General features: G+C 37.2%; 1 protein-coding gene across 2 annotated transcripts in view; it reads right to left on the bottom strand.

The window, feature by feature from the left end:
* Positions 1-18298, bottom strand: part of SOS2 (SOS Ras/Rho guanine nucleotide exchange factor 2) — a 120463-nt gene that overhangs the window by 19388 nt on the left and 82777 nt on the right. For both annotated transcript variants that reach the window (XM_007535794.3, XM_060175009.1), the window contains 5 exons: positions 17303-17525; positions 5287-5406; positions 5037-5199; positions 1946-2063; positions 364-536 (listed from right to left, as the gene is read on the bottom strand). In XM_007535794.3, coding sequence (XP_007535856.1) covers positions 364-536; positions 1946-2063; positions 5037-5199; positions 5287-5406; positions 17303-17525 — 797 coding nt within the window. The remainder of the gene's footprint in view (positions 1-363; positions 537-1945; positions 2064-5036; positions 5200-5286; positions 5407-17302; positions 17526-18298) is intronic.

Raw genomic sequence — 18298 nt, 5'->3', positions numbered from 1 at the left:
ATATCCCACTCCCACCCCAGCTCATGGTGGATTTGAAAACAATAAATGAAATAAACCCCCCCACCCTTAAAAAATCTTTCATTCTATTTTTTCATTTATTTTTTGGAAATGTTACTTGGACTAGTTACACAAAGAAGCAAAACAAAGTACCTTAGAATATATTCATATTATATGAATATGATGTATGCCTATAGACTGTTAGTGTGGAAAAATCTAACATTAAACACTGCTACTACTGATTATTAATTTACTATTTTCTAAAGCAAAAAAAATCATTAACATACTGTGTACTTATGAAACTTCTTAAGTGATTACAGAGAATTTAATATATTCTTTTTTGCAGATAAAAAAGGAAATATTTACCCTTATTTCTGGCTCTACCCGTAAACAGTAAGGCTGATTTTGATACTGTTGAATTTCTCCAGTGATTTCAGCTACTTTCCTTCTCTTACTGAAATTGATTAAATCTTTCCCTTTCTTTTTTAAGAAATCATTATTTCCTTCTTCTGTCTTCAGAATATTTGTTAGATATATTCCTAGTGAAAAAAAAATTTTTGAATAAAAGTTATAAAATCGATTATTTAACCTTTGGAAAAACAAGTGATCTAGTAAAGATAGTTTATAAACCAGCAATTCTATTATGAACATGTTAATAACTGTCCAGTAGACTTAATAATTAATTCTACATTATGGATTTTTTAATAAGAAGAAATAAAAATCAAATTAGGTACAGAAAAGTCTAATTTGCCATTTTTAGTCTAACAGTATAAAGTAAAAAGATTTATTCACAAAGTATAAATTTTAATTGTTAAATCTATTATAACCATTTTAATATTTGACTATTTAATGTCAATAGTTATCATGAAATGGTAAGTGACTATGATCAATAAACTAATTTTACACCAATTTTAGTTAATGCTTTTAGGTGATTTTAGGTGAGATAATACTGCAGGTTAAAGATAAACCTTTACCTTTAAGGGTAAGGTTTTGGTTGTGATCAGTTACTGACTAGAAGAAGCTCATGCAGACTTGTCTTGGTACAAATGCAGGAATAGATTTCAAAGCCCAACAGCCAGGGCCCTTTGTTAATAAAAACATCCCTGCAATTAGAGATCTAAAAATGCATATCACAGTTGTCACAAACATGAATCATAAACAAAACAAAATTAAGACGGTTTCAAGTCCTAGAAAAAAAGACACATTTACTGAATTAAGATAATTTTATACCTGGAATGTCTATGCAAAGAGCTGTATCATTTCTATAGAAAACACTGTATGAGGAGGTATTTTTAAAATATCATTAATCTAAAGTCATGATATAACTAGCTTACTGAGGGTGAGAAAAGACTACAGATTTAACAAATTGCTTGCCCAAAGTCCATACAATTAGATGGAAAAATGTTTCTCACTCATGGACACTAAGCAAATTCTTTATCTCTTTTTTATGCGCAGTTATTGACGCCTTTAAATGTGTGGTTTGTGACGAGGAAATTCTATCTCCTAGGGAACATGTGAGAACACAATGGGCTATTTTTACATATGCTCGCACATTTGATCTTGGCTTGAAATATTTGAATGTTCAAAGTTAATGGGTTGAAATCTCAATACCCAGTGTGATGGTATTAGGAAGCAGGACCTTGTATAAGTCATAAGGATGAAGACTACATGACTGGGATTATTAATGTACTTGCTACCCTCCCCACAAACACACACTGGGCCCCTCCCCAGGTCCTTATAAAAACTCTAGGTGATAAGTATCATAATCTACACTTTATAGATAAGGAAATAAAGTTTAAATTTCACTTATAAATCCAGACAGCTAATAAAAGCAGATGAATTCAGATATAAAAATCAGGACAACTTGCCTTTAAAGACAGTGGTCTCTTTTAGATATAACACATTTATATTATTTATATAAAATACAAATCCGTATATAGTAACTTACCAAAAAAGGGCACACATGGTGGATTGATTGACTTAAGTTTCACTAGGTATTTTTTAAAATGATCTTGACTTAACTCCACAGCTTCATCCAAAATTCTCTTTTTTCTTTCTTGTAATGCCTTTAAAATATACATTGAATATGGTTTCTTTTTAACATCCCATTATATTTTAGGGATGTAGAGTTTTAAATTTCATAAATTTTGAAAGTAAAATTTTTAAGTTGACAAATACAGAGTATTAACTTCTACACTTGCTTGAAATTTCTCTTATACATATACATAACCCTGACTTTTATATGGAACCTTAACTTTTTTCCTAATATAAATAATAAGATTAAGCAATAAGAAATTCTCCCCCAGGACTTCAAGAGGTTAGTCAAAGTTCCTGATTATTATTATAGGAGGAAAATAAAATCAACTCTTCAGCATTCAACAGTTTTCCCACTGAAAGATCTTTTGAGTCTAAGGGTATGGTAAGAATGGTATTTATAAGAATGGTAAGAAGGCTATGGGAGAAGGAGAACAACTGTAAACTAAGTAAATAGTCATTTTATTACTACACTTTCTTATTTAAAAGTATTTTAAGTTTAAGTATATATACACATAACAACATGCTTGGCAGGTACATTTGATGTATTTTAAGAAAAAAAGCAAAGGTTCATCATAATTTTTATTCAGTACTACAGAGTAGTCCTAATTAGTATAGACAAGAAAAATAAAAGTCTAGTGGTCTGGGAGGTGGTGCAGTGGATAAAGTGTTGGATTCTCAAGCATGAGGTCCTGAGTTCAATCGCTGGCAGCACATCACTAGAGTGATGTCTAGTTCTCTTTCTCCCCCATCCCTCTCACTAATAAATGAATAAAATATTTTTAAAAAAATAAAAAGAAAGGTCTAAGAACTAGGAAGAAATTTTTTTTTTTTTGCTATCTGGGGGGTGGTACAGTGGACTGAACTCTCAAGCATGTGCCAGAACATTCTTGCTTATTGTCAATAATTTCTAATTTAAAAGAGAAAAATCTGTCAGTAAACACAGAGGAAATGACTGTCGACAAAGAGACCCAATAAATGTATATAATATGTTAATAAGACAATTTAGCAATGTTGCTGGATATAAAACTAACATGGAAGTTATCAGCTGTATTCCTACTATATATTATCGATAAAAAACAAAAACAAAACATTCCCGGGGCTAGGCAGTGACACACCTGGTAGAGTGAACAGGTCCCCATGTACCAGGACAAAGGTTCATTCCCCTGGTCACCATCTGCAAGGCGAAAGCTTCTCAAGTGGTGAAGCAGTGGTACAGTAGTCTCTAACTGAATCTCCTTTTTCTATAGATTTATCTGTCTGTCTCCACCCAACAATTAATTAAGCAATCAAACACATTCCTGTCTGTAGAGATGATTCAGTACAGTGCCTGCTCAGTAGGTGTGAGACTCTTAGTTAATTATTATTGTGAAAAAATAAGAACTCCATGAATGATGGAGCAATGCTTTTGCTCCCTCTGCTATCTCACTATTTTACTCTCATTGTCTTGAAAGAAAGAAAGAAAAAAAGAAAGAAAGAAAGAAAAGAAAAAAAAGAAAAGGAAAGAAAGAAAGAAAGAAAGAAAGAAAGAAAGAAAGAAAGAAAGAAAGAAAGAAAGAGCAAGCAAGTTATGGCTCCATGGTTATGTAGATATGTGAGACCCTGGGTTCAATCTCCACATAAAAATAGTGGCCCGAGAGGTGGTGCAGTGGATAAAGCATTGGATTCGCAACCACGAGGTACCTAGTTCAATCCCTGGCAGCACATGTACCAGAGGGATATCTGGTTCTTTCTATCTCTCTTTCTATCTTTCTCATTAATAAATAAAATCTCTTAAAAAATAAGTAAATAAATAAAAAGGAAAATAAAGGAAAAATTCCAATATGAATCTAACAAAGGAAATCTGATTTTCATTAAAAAAAAAAAGGGGGGGTCGGCAGTAGTGCAGTGGGTTAAGTGCACGTGGGGCAAAGCGCGGGGGACTGGCGGAACGATTCCGGTTCAAGCCCCCGGCTCCCCACCTGCAGAGGAGTCGCTTCACAGGCAGTGAAGCAGGTCTGCAGGTGTCTGTCTTTCTCTCCTCCTCTCTGTTTTCCCCTCCTCTCTCCATTTCTCTCTGTCCTATCCAACAACAACATCAATAATAACTACAACAATAAAACAAGGACAACAAAAGGGAATAAATAAATAAATATTTTTAAAAATTTTATAATGAATAAGTTGGGAGATATACTGTGGTGATAGCTGAAGAGGTCAATTACATTAAAATGTCAGTTTCATACTAGATGATTTCATAGAGTCAATACAATGCCTATCAATATCTCATATTATAAAAATATAACTACTCAATTTTATACAGTGCTAGAGATCAAACCTAGGGTCTCATGCATGCAAAGCAAGTGCCCCATTTCTGAACCACTTCTCTGTCCCACCCCATTTTAAAAAAGATAAAGCATAATCTTATTCTAAAATATATATGAGAGCAAGAATAAGTTCTTCTTGAAAAATAGTAAGATTTGTTTAATAATATTTATCAAGAACTACTCTAAAGGTCTGGTAATTAAGCCATGTAGTACTGGCACAGCAATGAGTAGTCAAGTACATCAAAGAAACAGAAATGACTTAATGTAGACTCAGATTTTATGGGTATTCAATTCATGAAGTTAGAAAACAAAATGTAATACCTCAGGGTATTTTATCATATCTTGCTAGATAGGTAAAAATATCAAAAGTCTTAAAATTTACAAATACTCTGACCTAGAAATTCTTCTTGTATAAATTTATGCTAAGGGAGCAGGACAGTGACGCACTTGATAAATGCAAGTTACCATGTGCAAGGACTGGGGTTCATGGACTGGGTGTAGCTTCATGTATGGTGGTGAAGAAGTACTGCAGGTCTCTCTCTCTCTCTCTCTCTCTCATATGTTGGTATCACTGTATCAGTATTTCAGAGCATAAAATGAATAAACAAAAATTTACTCAAAAAGGTCAGAGGTATAAAGAATCTCTTTTACATTAATTCATACCTTCCCCTAAAGGATGAAAAATTTAAAGTTTAAACTTACCTCAAATGTATGGTCTAGTCTGTATACTGCCACTGAATTTACTGCACTGACTATCTCCAAAACACCATTGAAATTATTCAAATCTTGAAAAACTTGCAGAATTTCTATGATTCTACTTAGTATTGCCACTCGTTCCTCAAAATTTTCTGCTTCCACAATGCATCTAAGCAAAAATAAATAATAAATGAAATTCATAGCTTAGAAAACAATTTACTCACTTCACATAGAAAATAGAGAAAGTAAATCTTACTTTTCAAACCAGAGGGTAAGATTTGTAGTATGGCGAATCATTTTCAATAAATTTGGAGAATTTATTTCTTTATCATCTTTAGTCCATACACTCCCTACAAGTTCAGATGGTTGGACTTTCCTGTGGAACCAAAAGATCAATGTAACTTAATCTATAGGGGATTTTTATTAAAATTAAAAGTTTCCTAAAACTTCAGAGGAATAAACTCAAGTAGCCACAAACATAAAAAAATACTTGATCTCCTACTAAGCAAAAGAACATTAAATCAAAAAGGAATCTTAGGGGGTGAGCAGTAGTGCACTGGGTTAAGCGCAAATAGTAGAAGCACAAAGATCCCGGTTTGAGCCCCTGGCTCCCCACCTGCAGGGGGGTAGCTTCACAAGCAGTGAGGCAGGTCTGCAGGTGTCTTTATTTCTCTCCCTCTATCTTCCCCTCCCCTCTCAACATCTCTCTGTCGTATCCAAAAAAATAAAAATAAAATAAATCAAGACTTCTGGGAGGCGTGGTTTATGGAGTAGCTGCGATCTGACCTTCGTTCTCCCAGAAACAACTATTGTACACAACAAGAGATCAAATTGGACACATAATCTACAGCTGAAAAAATCCATAGCCTCAGGTCATGCCACTTTCTAAGTTATAGATGCTACCATGACTCCACCCTGACTTCTCTGGGCAGACGACCTCACCAATGTGTCCTGAACCCTTGCATCCCCTAGGAAAAGATAGACACAGGCTGGGGGTATGGATCAACCTGTCAACTCCCATACTCAGTGGAGAAGCAGCTACAGAAGCCAAAACTCCTACCTTCTGCTCCCCGTAAACAACCTTGATCCATTCTCCCAACAGGGGAGAAGTGATAGGATGAAGATAAGAGGACTCTGCACTCCAGTTCCATCGTACCCAGAGAAAGAGAAGGAAAAGGAGAGGGGCATATGGAGGTAGTTATGATGTTATGAGTATCTTAGAGGGGAAGAGAGGATTGAATCAGAAAAAGAAGGGGCAACTATGTATATATGTGGACAGATAGTTGTAGAAGAGATGGTTGGCCCATGTCTACAACTTTAGGGAACTGTGGTGGATTACAGTCGGGAGAGTGAATATTCAGAATTCTGGTGGTAAGAATGGTGTAGATTCAAACCCCTGTCAACATATAATTCTGCAATATAAAAATTTTAAAAATGATATAAAAAATCATAAAAGTAGTCACAGGAGCAGTGGCACTGAGCCCCAGCAATAAGCCTGGAGGCAAAAAAAAAAAGATAAGGGAATCTCATTTTACCATTGTCAGACTGACAAAAGTCTGATAACAACTGGGTAAAAATGGAAGGAAGGAAGGAATGAAGGACGGAAGGAAGGAAGGAAGGAAGGAGAAACTCTTCATCGATGTGCAAATAAAAATGGATACTTTAGGGAGTCGGGCGGTAGCGCAGTGGGTTAAATGAAGGTGGGATAAAGCACAAGGACCGGTGTAAGGATCCCGGTTTGAGCCCCTGGCTCTCCACCTGCAGGGGAGTCGCTTCACAGGCAGTGAAGCAGGTCTACAGGTGTCTCTCTTTCTCTCCCCCCTCTGTCTTCCCCTCCTCTCTCCATTTCTTTCTGTCCTATCCAACAACAACAACAATAACTACAACAATAATAAAACAACAAGGGCAACAAAAGAGGATAAACATTTTTTAAATGGATACTTTATAGAGCAATTTATCAATATCTCAAAATATTGAAGACATGCATATGAATGCACACACACACACACAGAATTATATACCCTAGACATAGCTGGTTATAAGAAAACATTTAGTTGTCCAGGAGGTGGCGCAGTGATAAGGCTTTGGACTCTCAAACATGAGGCCCTGAGTTCGATCCCCAGCAGCACATGTGCCAGAGTGATGTCTGGCTTTCTTTCTCCTCTTATCTTTCTCATTAATAAACAAAAAATAAAATATTTTTTTTAAAAAAGAAAGAAAACATTTATATGGTGTAATGCATCAAAGTAAAAGACTCTGGGGTGGTGGGGAGGGTTCAAGTCCTGGACCAGAACTGCAGAGGAGGACCTAGAGGAGGTTGAATTGTTACATGGAAAACTGAGAAATATTACACATGTACAAACTACTTTAGTTTACTGTTGACTGTACACCATTAATCTCCCCAGTAAAGAAAAAATTTAACAGAAACAAAAACAATAATAAAACATTTCTAAGAATTTTCAGTGAAGCAGCCCAGAAGAAGATATAGTGAATTAAGTGCTAAACCTTCCAGCATAAGGTCCTGTGTTCAATTATGGCATCACATATGGCAGAGTGATGATCTGGCTATCTCCCTCTTCTCATTAATAAGTAATTTTTTTAAGAGTGCTAAGTGGATATTATTTGCCATGAGTGAAAAAAAATCCTAACCCAGAGACTCACAATAGAGAGACTGGACAAATTGAGGAGTATTCACACAATGGAGTATCACACAATAAAGAAAATAAGCCAAAAAAAAAAAATCAAGAAAATAAGCAAACCAGAGCTACATTCAACTTGAACAGGAACAATTTAAATAAAAAGTAAGCTGCAAAACAACACATAAGTATATACAGCTTAAAAATGTACAAAACTCTATTATTTATTAATATCCCTATGAGTGGATAAATTATCAAGATATACATAAGGTGGCCAGAGAAACATCACAAGTAGAAGAGCATCAGACTTGTATGCCTAAAGGTCCAGGTTCAATCTCTAGCACTGCAGAATGATGCTCTGGCTGTCCTCCTCCAACCCCTATCCAATCTTTCCCTCTCATGTGAAACTTTATTTATTTATTTTTCCCTTTTGTTGCCTTTGTTGTTTATCACTGTTGTTGTTATTGATGTCATCATTGTTGGATAGGACAGAGAAAAATGGAGAGAGGAAGGGAAGACAGAGAGGGGGAGAGAAAGAGAGACACCTGCAGACCTGCTTCACTGCCTGTGAAGGGACTCCCCTGCAGGTGGGGAGCGGGGGCTAGATTGAAACTTTTATCTTATATGAAATTAAAAAAAATAAATGAAGACATATATACAAATAGTAAAAACACACCAAATATAGGGTAGTGACTATTTCTTGGGCTAAAGATGGAGAGTAATATTGGGAAGAATTATACATAGGATGTTAATTTTAATTTGTAATGATTTAGTTATGAGTTCTCATTATGTTGTTTCCAACATTTTGGAGAATGTTTGAACTATTTAATTAAAAGTCAAGGGCTGGGTGGGGGTAGATAGCATAATGGTTATGCAAAGAGACTCATGCCTGAGGCTCCAAAGTCCTAGGTTCAATCCCCCCACACCAACATAAGCTAGAGCTGAGCAGTGCTCTGGTAAAATAATAAGAAATAAAATTTAAAAAAAATCAAGGGCTGGTGAGTTAATGGTTATACAAGAAGGTTTTTATGCCTGAGACACCAAAAGGCCCAGGTTCAATCCCCAGCACTACCATAAGCCAGAGATGAATAGCACTCTGGCTTAAAAAAAAAAAAAAAAAGAAAAAGAAAATCAGGCAGAGGGCTAGAAAAATAGCTCACTTGGATAGTGAGCTGCTTTGCCATTTGCACAGCCTAGGTTCCAGTCTGGCCCCCACTGCACTCAAGGAAGCTCCAGTTCTGTGTCCTCTTTCACTGTCTCTCTTTGCCTCTGTGTCTCTATCTTTAGAAAAATCACCTAGAGGGCTGGGAACATAGCATAATAGTTACGCTCTAAGCTCCAGGTTCAATCCTTTTTTAAAAAAATGTTAACTTATTACTGGATAGAGACAAAGAGAAATTGAGAGAACAGGAGAAGATAGAAAGGGAAAGAAACAGAGAGATACCTGCAGCCCTCATGAAGTTTTCCCACTCAGGTGGGGGCCAGGGGTTTGAACCCAGGTCCTTGTGCACTGTAATGTGAGTGCTTAACCAGACGTGCTACCACCAGGGCCCCCCAGGTTCAATCTTCAGTACCACCATAAGTTAGAGCTGAATAGTGCTCTGGTCTTTATATGTCTTTCTCTCTGTGTCTCATTAAGATGAAATAAATATTTTAATTTTATTTATTATTATCTTTATTTACTTATTTAGTGGATACAGACAGCCAGAAATCAGTATGTGCATTCAACCAGGTGCATCACCACCTGGCCCATAAAAGAAATATTTTTAAAAATCAGAAAAACAGACCAAGTCATTGCAGACAGTTATCAGTATTATATAGTTTAAAAAGATAAGGAGTGTACTGTTAACTTTAAAGTTAATCAGTGTATTGTTCAATATCTAACATACTTAACTATTAATTAAAAAACAAACAACAACAACAAAAACCAACAACAACAAGAGTTTAGCACCAGGGAGATAGTCAACAGACTTTTTCCTGAACATGAGAGGTCCGACCTTCAATCCACAGTGTCACCATAACAGACAGAGCTGATTAGTATTTAAAAATAAATACATAAATAACTTTCTGATTAGTAGATCTTAGTACAAATGAGTATTGATTCATAGTTTTTGAAATAATAGTTCCATTATTTCACCAGAATCAAGTTTACAAATGGTCTCCCATCCAAGTACTAACCAGGCCCGACCCTGCTTAGCTTCTGAGATCAGACGAGATCGGGCGTGTTCAGGGTGGTATGGCCGTAGACCAAGTTTACAAATGGTAATCGATGTTCTATGTATGTTACCCTTCTTCCACAACACAAATACTAATTAACAGAAGATATCCCTATGATGTGAAAGAAGGCTCACACCAGTGATTTTTTTCCATAATGCTCATTTGATTCAGTACTACTTGTTTTGTTATCAAGTAACTAGCTCTTTCATCCCCCCTTTTTAAATAGTATCTGTTTATTCATTTATTGGGTAGAGAAAGAGAGGAACTTAGACGGAAGGGGGAAACAGAGACAGAGAAGGTAGAGACAGAGAGATAGACAGACAGGCATGTAGGCAGGCAGGCAGAGCTGTAGCATTGCTTCACTACTTGTGAAGCTTCCCTAACTAGAGATTTAAACCTGGGCCCTTGTGCATGGTAATGTGTACACTAACCAAGTACACCACCACTCAGGCTCTCTTTTATTCTTATTACAATATAAATTAAAACTATCTAGACTGCAAATTTCTTAAAGTGCAATATGACGCTGAACCAGATATTGACAACCTCTCCTGTGTGTGCTACATTTTAAATAGTACAGCAGCAGCAAACCAGAAGCTCCACACTTGAATAAAGACAAAGTATTACCTTCACTGCCTTCCTATACTATCCATTAATATTAAACTTTGTGTATTCTTAGTTCTCCCTTTGTAATCTCTATTTTAGATATAGTTGCTAATTAGACCACAGATCTGAGTATATGTCCCTTCAATCTAAGAATTTAAGACTTCAAGTTGGTAATCAGATTAAATTTTAACAGAGGGCTCAATTTGTTAATACATTTCTAATAATGACATGTTCTTTGAAACAGTAAAGCTCCTAAAAGCTTACACCAGGAAGAACAGAAGCAACTGGTAGCAACTTTCTAAGATACAGCTATATATAAATAGCATAAAAGGACATAAATTATGGTGAGGTCTTGTATGATACAGCAAATCCTAACAATGGGATTTTCAAAACTAACCCAATTGCCAAATAATTTGGTTATAGCAATAACTATTGCCTTCTTAAACCCTTAGACAGCAAGAAACTTCCCCTTTCTCTATAAAGCCCATCTTTCTTCCAGGTCTGGAACCTCTAGGGTGGGGCTCACTTTCCTGTGTGCTTCTCTCAATTCATACCAACTGATACTGCGTCTGCTGATGCCAACCTAATCAATGCAACCGGTGCTACCTTGGCATGTTTCAACTCAGATTGCATCCAGAGACGTCAGGCATGAATGTCAACTCTCCAGCTTCATTACTCTGGTGAGACCTTTCCTAGCTCACTGGACTCCATTTCAGGTGGCGCACTTGTTAACAAACCTCAAAATCTAAATATAGACCAGGGCCCAGGAGATAGGGCATATGTACACATATATCCATAAGTTAGGGGAAAATGGCAGGGACTATTCCATTATCTGAAGGCAGGTTGGATAACATACTCTACCTACCACCCGAGGAAGATGGGTCCTAAAATTAGTGCAGCCTGGAATATTCCTAGCCATGTCCACAGAATGAGAGCTCAGACTTACAGGGATACAGAGGTTACATAGGCTCCTGTGCTGAATATGAGCCCCAGATCAAACTGATGGAGCTCACAATTAACAATATTTATACACTTTCCCCATATTTGGGAGCTGCTATCTTCCCTGATCCAGCTTTCTAGTCCTTTTTCCAACTATGACACCATTTCCCCAGACAATAACCTGGTCCACCTGTATATTAGCTGTCAAGCCCAGGCAAAAACTAGTAAAGTCATGGGCCTCTTGGAATGTACCTAAAATAGACCTACTAGCTTTTTCTAAAACAGAGACCCCAAATCTTCATCTGCAATATTCTTGCCTTTAGGTTCATGATTAGTCAACAATTTGTTGTGCTTTATATCTTAACTCTTTTTCAGCCACCAGGTTCCAGATGCTACCATGATGCCAACCTGACTTCCCTGTGCAGATGACCCCACCAATGTGTCCTGGACCCCTGCCTCCCCAGATCCCTGCCCCACTAGGGAAAGAGAGAGACAGGCTGGGAATATGGATTGACCTGCCAACACCCATGTTCAGCAGGGAAGTAATTACAGAGGCCAGACCTTACACTTTCTGCATCCCATATCTATCCTGGGTCCGTATTTCCAGAGGAATAAAGAATAGGAAAGTCATCAAGGGAGGGAACTGGATTCTGGTATTGGGAATTGCGTGGAATTATATCCCAATTATCCTATAGCCTTGTCAATATTTCCATCTTATAAATAAAAATTAAAAAACAAGAGCCAGAAAAAAAAGGTTGCTAATTAGAGTAACACCTGGTAAGTTTTTGATGGGATGATAGTAGTGGGAATTATTTTTTGATGGGGTAGAGTTGTTCCCTACAAGGCCTACACTCTTCACAGGAGTCTAGAATATAAATTTTTAAAAAAGCTTAAATGAGGAGGAAACAGAGGACAGAGAGGATTAATGTACAGGGAAAGTATAGTGATTTTTTTTTTTTAAATAGTGTTTTTGGGGCCAGGCGGTGGCGCACATGGTTAAGTGCACACATTACAGTGTGTAAGGACCCAGGTTCAAGCCTCTGGTCCCCACCTGCAGGGGGAAAGCTTCATGAGTAGTGAGGCAGGACTGCGGGTATCTCTCTGTCTCTCCCCCTCTCTATCTCTCCCTCCCCTCCCCTCTCAATTTCTCTCTGTCTCTATCCAATAATAAATAAATAAAAATAAAAATATTAAAAAGAATTGTGTTTCTCTCCTCTCCTCTCCTGGGTCAACTAGGAATACCAAAGGAGACCACCTGGGACTGAAAGAAGACAGGACTAGAATGACTTCAGGAACCCACCAAATCACCTGTGAGTACAAACACCCGTGGCTCGTGGACAGAGAGAAGCCTAGGGAGAGATTAAGTGGCTGGTAACAGTCCAGCAGTTTACCAGTTGAGACACCAACTCCAGTCTGTTTCACCAACAAAAAGATGGCTGAAGGGAGGAAAGAATTCCCCTAAGACTCACCAAATGCAACTGTGAGTCTCCATTGCTACTGCCCTCAGAATCTGGAGCAGCGAGGGGGAGACCTTGTGCTGACACCAGGAAACAGAGACTAAGGAGGACACTCAGGAGATTTATACCTTGGTGGCCTAGTGGTGGGGCTTTGGGAATCTCTTTGCATAAGCACTGGATTATCTCTGCCCACCCTGCTTTATCTCTTGGTCAGGAGTCAGTGATTAAGCTAAGAGGCCTACTTATAGTTTAAAAGCCCTCAGGCTGCCATAGCCTAAATGGAAGAAAAAGAACAAAAGAGGCTTTTAAGCCACTATGCTTCAACTCAGGGATTAAAATAATATTGAAAAAACAGTCAGTTTCCACAACTGTGAACCTTTTAATCGCCTAATTTAGACATAAATCAATCCAGGTAAGAGTGATAAGTAATCTGAAAAATACTGTGGTCTGTGAGATGGCGCAGTAATAAGGCTCTGGACTCTCAAGCATGAGGTCCTAGTTTGATCTCTGGCAGCACATGTGCCAGATTGATGCCTGGTTCTTTCTCTATCCTATCTTTCTGATTACTAAATAAATAAAATCTTAAAAATTGTATATATATATATATTAAAGAAAATAAAAGAAAAATACTGAGAGAAGGACCTCATAATATACTATATAAAATGGTTAAAATAACAAGAAGAAATATTGGAGAAATGAACCAGGATAAGAGTACAGCTACAAGCCCCCCCAAAAGGTTGAAGAACAAAATAATGAGGTCAACATCCAAACACTAGTTAAGGAAATAATCACAGGAGTAAGTAAAGAGTTTGAAAGAACTGTCATCAGAAATGCAGAAACAACAAATGACACTCTGGAAGGAAACACTAATTATCTCAAGGTTATTAGAGAGCTGAAAGCTGAAATAGGTGAGCTAAGAACACAACTAGCTGAACAAGCTAAAACAGTATCAGAACAGGGTAACAAAATAGATGAACTACAGAAAACAGTTAGAAAGCATTCTTCAGGACATAATAGCTGAGAACTTGTCTAGTCTAGACAATTTCAAAGACATAAAGACATAAAGAAGCCCAGAGGGTCCCAAACAGAATTAACCCAGACTTAAAGACATCAAGACACATCATATTTAGAATGAACAGGAATAAGGATAAAGAAAGGATCCTGAAGGCTGCAAGAAACAAAGATTCACCTACAGAGGAAAACCCTTAAGATTAGCAACAGACTTCTCCACACAAACACTACAGGCCAGAAGAGAATGGCAAGATATTTATCGAGTGCTCAATGAGAAGGGCTTTCAACCAATGCTGCTAGACTGTCATTCAGACTAGATGGAGGCATCAAAACCTTCTCAGACAAGCAACAGTTGAAAGAATCAACTATCACCATGCCTGCCCTGAAAGAAGTTCTGAAAGGTCTTCTATAAACAGTCAGGCCACCATAAATAGGCCATATATCAGAACACTCTAAAACTCTACAAGAATGGCGTTAAAATATCTTTAATCTTTGATATCAATAAATGTCAATGTCCTGAATTCACTTATTAAAAGGCACAGAGTAGGAAGGGGGTCAGAAAACTTAACCCAACAATATGCTGTCTACAGGAAACCCACCTAACTCAACAAGAAAAACACAGACTCAAAGGAAAGGATGGAAAACTATCATACAAGCCAATGACCCACAAAAAGGGGCAGGAACAGCTATTTTCATATCTGACAGAAGTAAGTCCCCACAACTATAGACATCTAATCTTTAATTGCTTAAGAGTCCATTGCTTTATCCACTGAGCCATCTCCCAGACCCCAACATCTAATCTTTGACAAAGGTGCCCAGACTATTAAATGGGGAAAGCAGATTCTCTTCAACAAATGGTGTTGGAAAAAAAATGGCTGAAACATGTAGAAGAATGAAACTGAACCACTATATTTCACCAAACACAAAAGTAAATTCCAAGTGGATCAGGGACTTGAATGTTAGACCAGACACTATCAGATACTTAGAGCAAAATATTGGCCAAGCTATTTTCCACATAAATTTTAAAGACATCTTCAATGAAATGAATCCACTTACAAAGAAGACTAAGGCAAGCATAAACCTATGGGACTACATCAAATTAAAAAGCTTCTGCATAGCAAAAGAAACCACTACCCAAACCAAGAGACCCCTCACAGAATGGGAGAAGATCTTTACATGCCATAGATCAGACAAGAGTTTAATAACCAAAATATATAAAGAGCTTACCTAACTCAACAACAAGAAAACAATGACCCCATCCAAAAATGGGGAGAGAACATGGACAGGATATTCACCACAGAAGAGATCCAAAAGTCTGAGAAACACATGAAAAAATGCTCTAAGTCTTTAATTGTCAAAGAAATGCAAATAAAGACAACAATGAGATACCACTTCACTCCTGTGAGAATGTCATACATCAGAAAAGGTAACAGCAACAAATGCTGGAGAGGCTGTGGGGTCAAAGGAACACTCCTGCATTGCTGGTGGGAACGTCAATTGGTCCAATCTCTGTGGAGAACATTCTGGTGAACTCTCAAAAGGCTGAAAGTGGACCTTCTATATGATCCTGCAATTCCTCTCCTGGGGATATATCCTAAGGAATCCAACACACCTACCCAAAAAGATCTGTGTACACATATGTTCTTAGCAGCACAATTTGTAATAGCCAAAACCTGGAAGCAACCCAGGTGTCCAATAACAGATGAGTGGCTGAGCAAGTTGTGGCATATATACACAATGGAATACTATTCAGCTATTAAAAATGGTGACTTCACCGTTTTTAGCCGATCTTGGATGGACCTTGACAAATTCATGTTAAGTGAAATAAGTCAGAAACAGAAGGATGAATATGGGTGATCTCACTCTCAGGCAGAAGTTGAAAAACAAGGTTAGAAAAGAAAACACAAGTAGAACCTAAACTGGAATTGGTGTATCGCACCAAAGTAAAAGACTCTTGGGTGGGTGGGGAGAATACAGGTCTGGAAAGGGTGACAGAGGACCTACTGGGGGTTGTATTGTTATATGGAAAACTTGGAAATATTATGCATGTACAAACTATTGTATTTACTGTAAAATGCAAAATACTAATTCCTAATAAAGAAATTTAAAAAATATACATAGGGGAAAAGTAAATTATACCCAAAAAAAGAAGAAGAAGAAGGAGGAGGAGGAGGAGGAGGAGGAGGAGAAGAAAAAGAAGAAGAAGAAGAAGAAGAAGAAGAGAAGAAGAAGAAGAAGAAGAAGAAGAAGAAGAAGAAGAAGAAGAAGAAGAAGAAGAAGAAAAGATATGGGGACCAGGATATAGCTCACCTAGTAAAGTGCATACTTTTTTTTTTTTCCTTTTTCTAACATTAATCTTCCTTACAGCCACCCCGCTCCCCCCCCCCCACATGCAAAGCCTCAGCCATCAGAAAGTAGCACTATGCAAAAGGGAAGCTTCATAAATAGTGTGGAATGGTACTATGGTACCTTTCTCTCTCTCTGGCTCACTCCCTCTATCTTAAATAAAACAAAACCAAAAAATTGCTGGAGCAGAAAAGTTGTCCCCATTTGTAGGGGGTATGCTTCAAAGTGGTGGAGCAGTGTTGCAGGTGTCTTTCCTTCTCCCTATCACCCCCTTCCCTCGATTAGTCTCTGTAAAAATTTTCAAAATAAAAAGAAACTGTTAGAAGGGGTTGGGTGGTGACACACCTGGTTAAGTATGCATGTTATAATGCAAGGTCTGGGGCTCAAGTCTCCAGTCCCTACTTGCAGGGGAAAAGCTTCATGAGTAATGAAGGAGCACGTGTGTGTGTACTCCTTCCTTTTCAATTTATCTCTGTATCTATCCAAAAAATAATAAGTTTTTTTTATTTTATTATTTATATATTTATTTAGTTAGTTACTTGAGCACTGTTCAGCTCTGGCTAATGGTGGTGTAGGGCATTGAACCTGGGACTTTGGAGCCTCAGGCATGAGAGTTCATTTACATAACCATTATGCTATCTACCCTCTACACAATAAGTAAAGTATTTTTTAAAAGCTTTTTTAAAAAATTTTTTTATATATATTTATTTATTCCCTTTTGTTTTACTGTTGTAGTTATTATTGATGTCGTCGTTGGATAGGACAGAGAGAAATGAAGAGAGGAGGGGAAGACAGAGGGGGAGAGAAAGACAGACACCTGCAGACCTGCTTCACCGCCTGTGAAGTGACTCTCCTGCAGGTGGGCAGCCGGGGGCTCGAACTGGGATCCTTAAACCAGTCTTTGTGCTTCGCACAATGTGCACTTAACCTGCTGCGCACTTAATTGCTACGCCCAGGCTCCCATTTTTTAAGAAGAATTCATGAATAATTTGCAAGAAAGTTCTCAAAACAAAGGTATGTTCAAAGTTCTTGAAAATAGTATCAAAAGTTATCAATTGCCTACCTATAAAGATCAGATTCCAAAAGTGTCAGCTGACGTGCAATTTCTATTGGATGAAGTGTCATGAGATCAAATGCTTCAAACTGCCCTGGTCTGCAGATATGCCATTCAATTGGTGGAGGCGGACTTTCAAAGGTTATGTTATGGCTTACTCCATTTGCTTGAGCTTGTTTCTTCCTTTTGATGATCTTAGCAATTGACTCTACCCATTTCTTCATAGCTTTCCCTAGAGAAAGAACACAAACAAAAAGTTTTTTATCAATTCCTGGTCAATTTGCTTCATTTAGTCCTATTCATGGTCTTACTCTACCCCTATACTACTTCAAAACAAAGCTAGGACATATTTCATTCACATTTAAGTATGTATCTCTAGAAGTTAGACTTTAAAATAACCTCATTCTAGACATAATTTAAAAAATCAACTTAGATTATATAAGACATTTTAAAGTACACATTACAAAAATGTATCTTAAACCTCTCAAAGATGAAACAAAAGAATTTTATTGTTAAGTAAAATTTAGAACACGTACAAGGTAAAATGAACTAGTATAGTTAAGGAATTTTCAATTAATACCTCACACCAGTAGTGGCACACCTGGTAAAGGTGTGAGGACCTGCAGAGCTGGGGGAAGAAATTTCAGGAGCTACAGAGCAGTGCTGCTGGTATCTTTCTTTCTCTCTTCCTTTTTCTTCACCCTCCCTCTCTATTTTCCTCTGTCTTTATCAAATAAAAGAAGGGGAAAAGTAATCACCAGGAGATCCAGAAATAAGCCTGGTGGCAAAGAAAAAAAGTGATATTGACTCAAATATATATATGTACATATATATATACATATATATACACATTCATTTGTCTAAATGTTCATAGTCTACTTATATTTTATAGGCTGTGCTCTAAAACTTCAGCTAGGTATTACCATTTTCTAGGTAAAAACAAACAACAACAATACAACAACAACAACAAAAAGTCCCTGATTTTCCAGGTGAATAAATATTATT

The sequence above is a fragment of the Erinaceus europaeus genome, chromosome 16 (assembly GCF_950295315.1).
Source record: "Erinaceus europaeus chromosome 16, mEriEur2.1, whole genome shotgun sequence".
Lineage (NCBI taxonomy): Eukaryota > Metazoa > Chordata > Mammalia > Eulipotyphla > Erinaceidae > Erinaceus > Erinaceus europaeus.
Note: the sequence above shows the minus strand (reverse complement) of the source record. Positions and strands in the feature narration are given on the sequence as shown.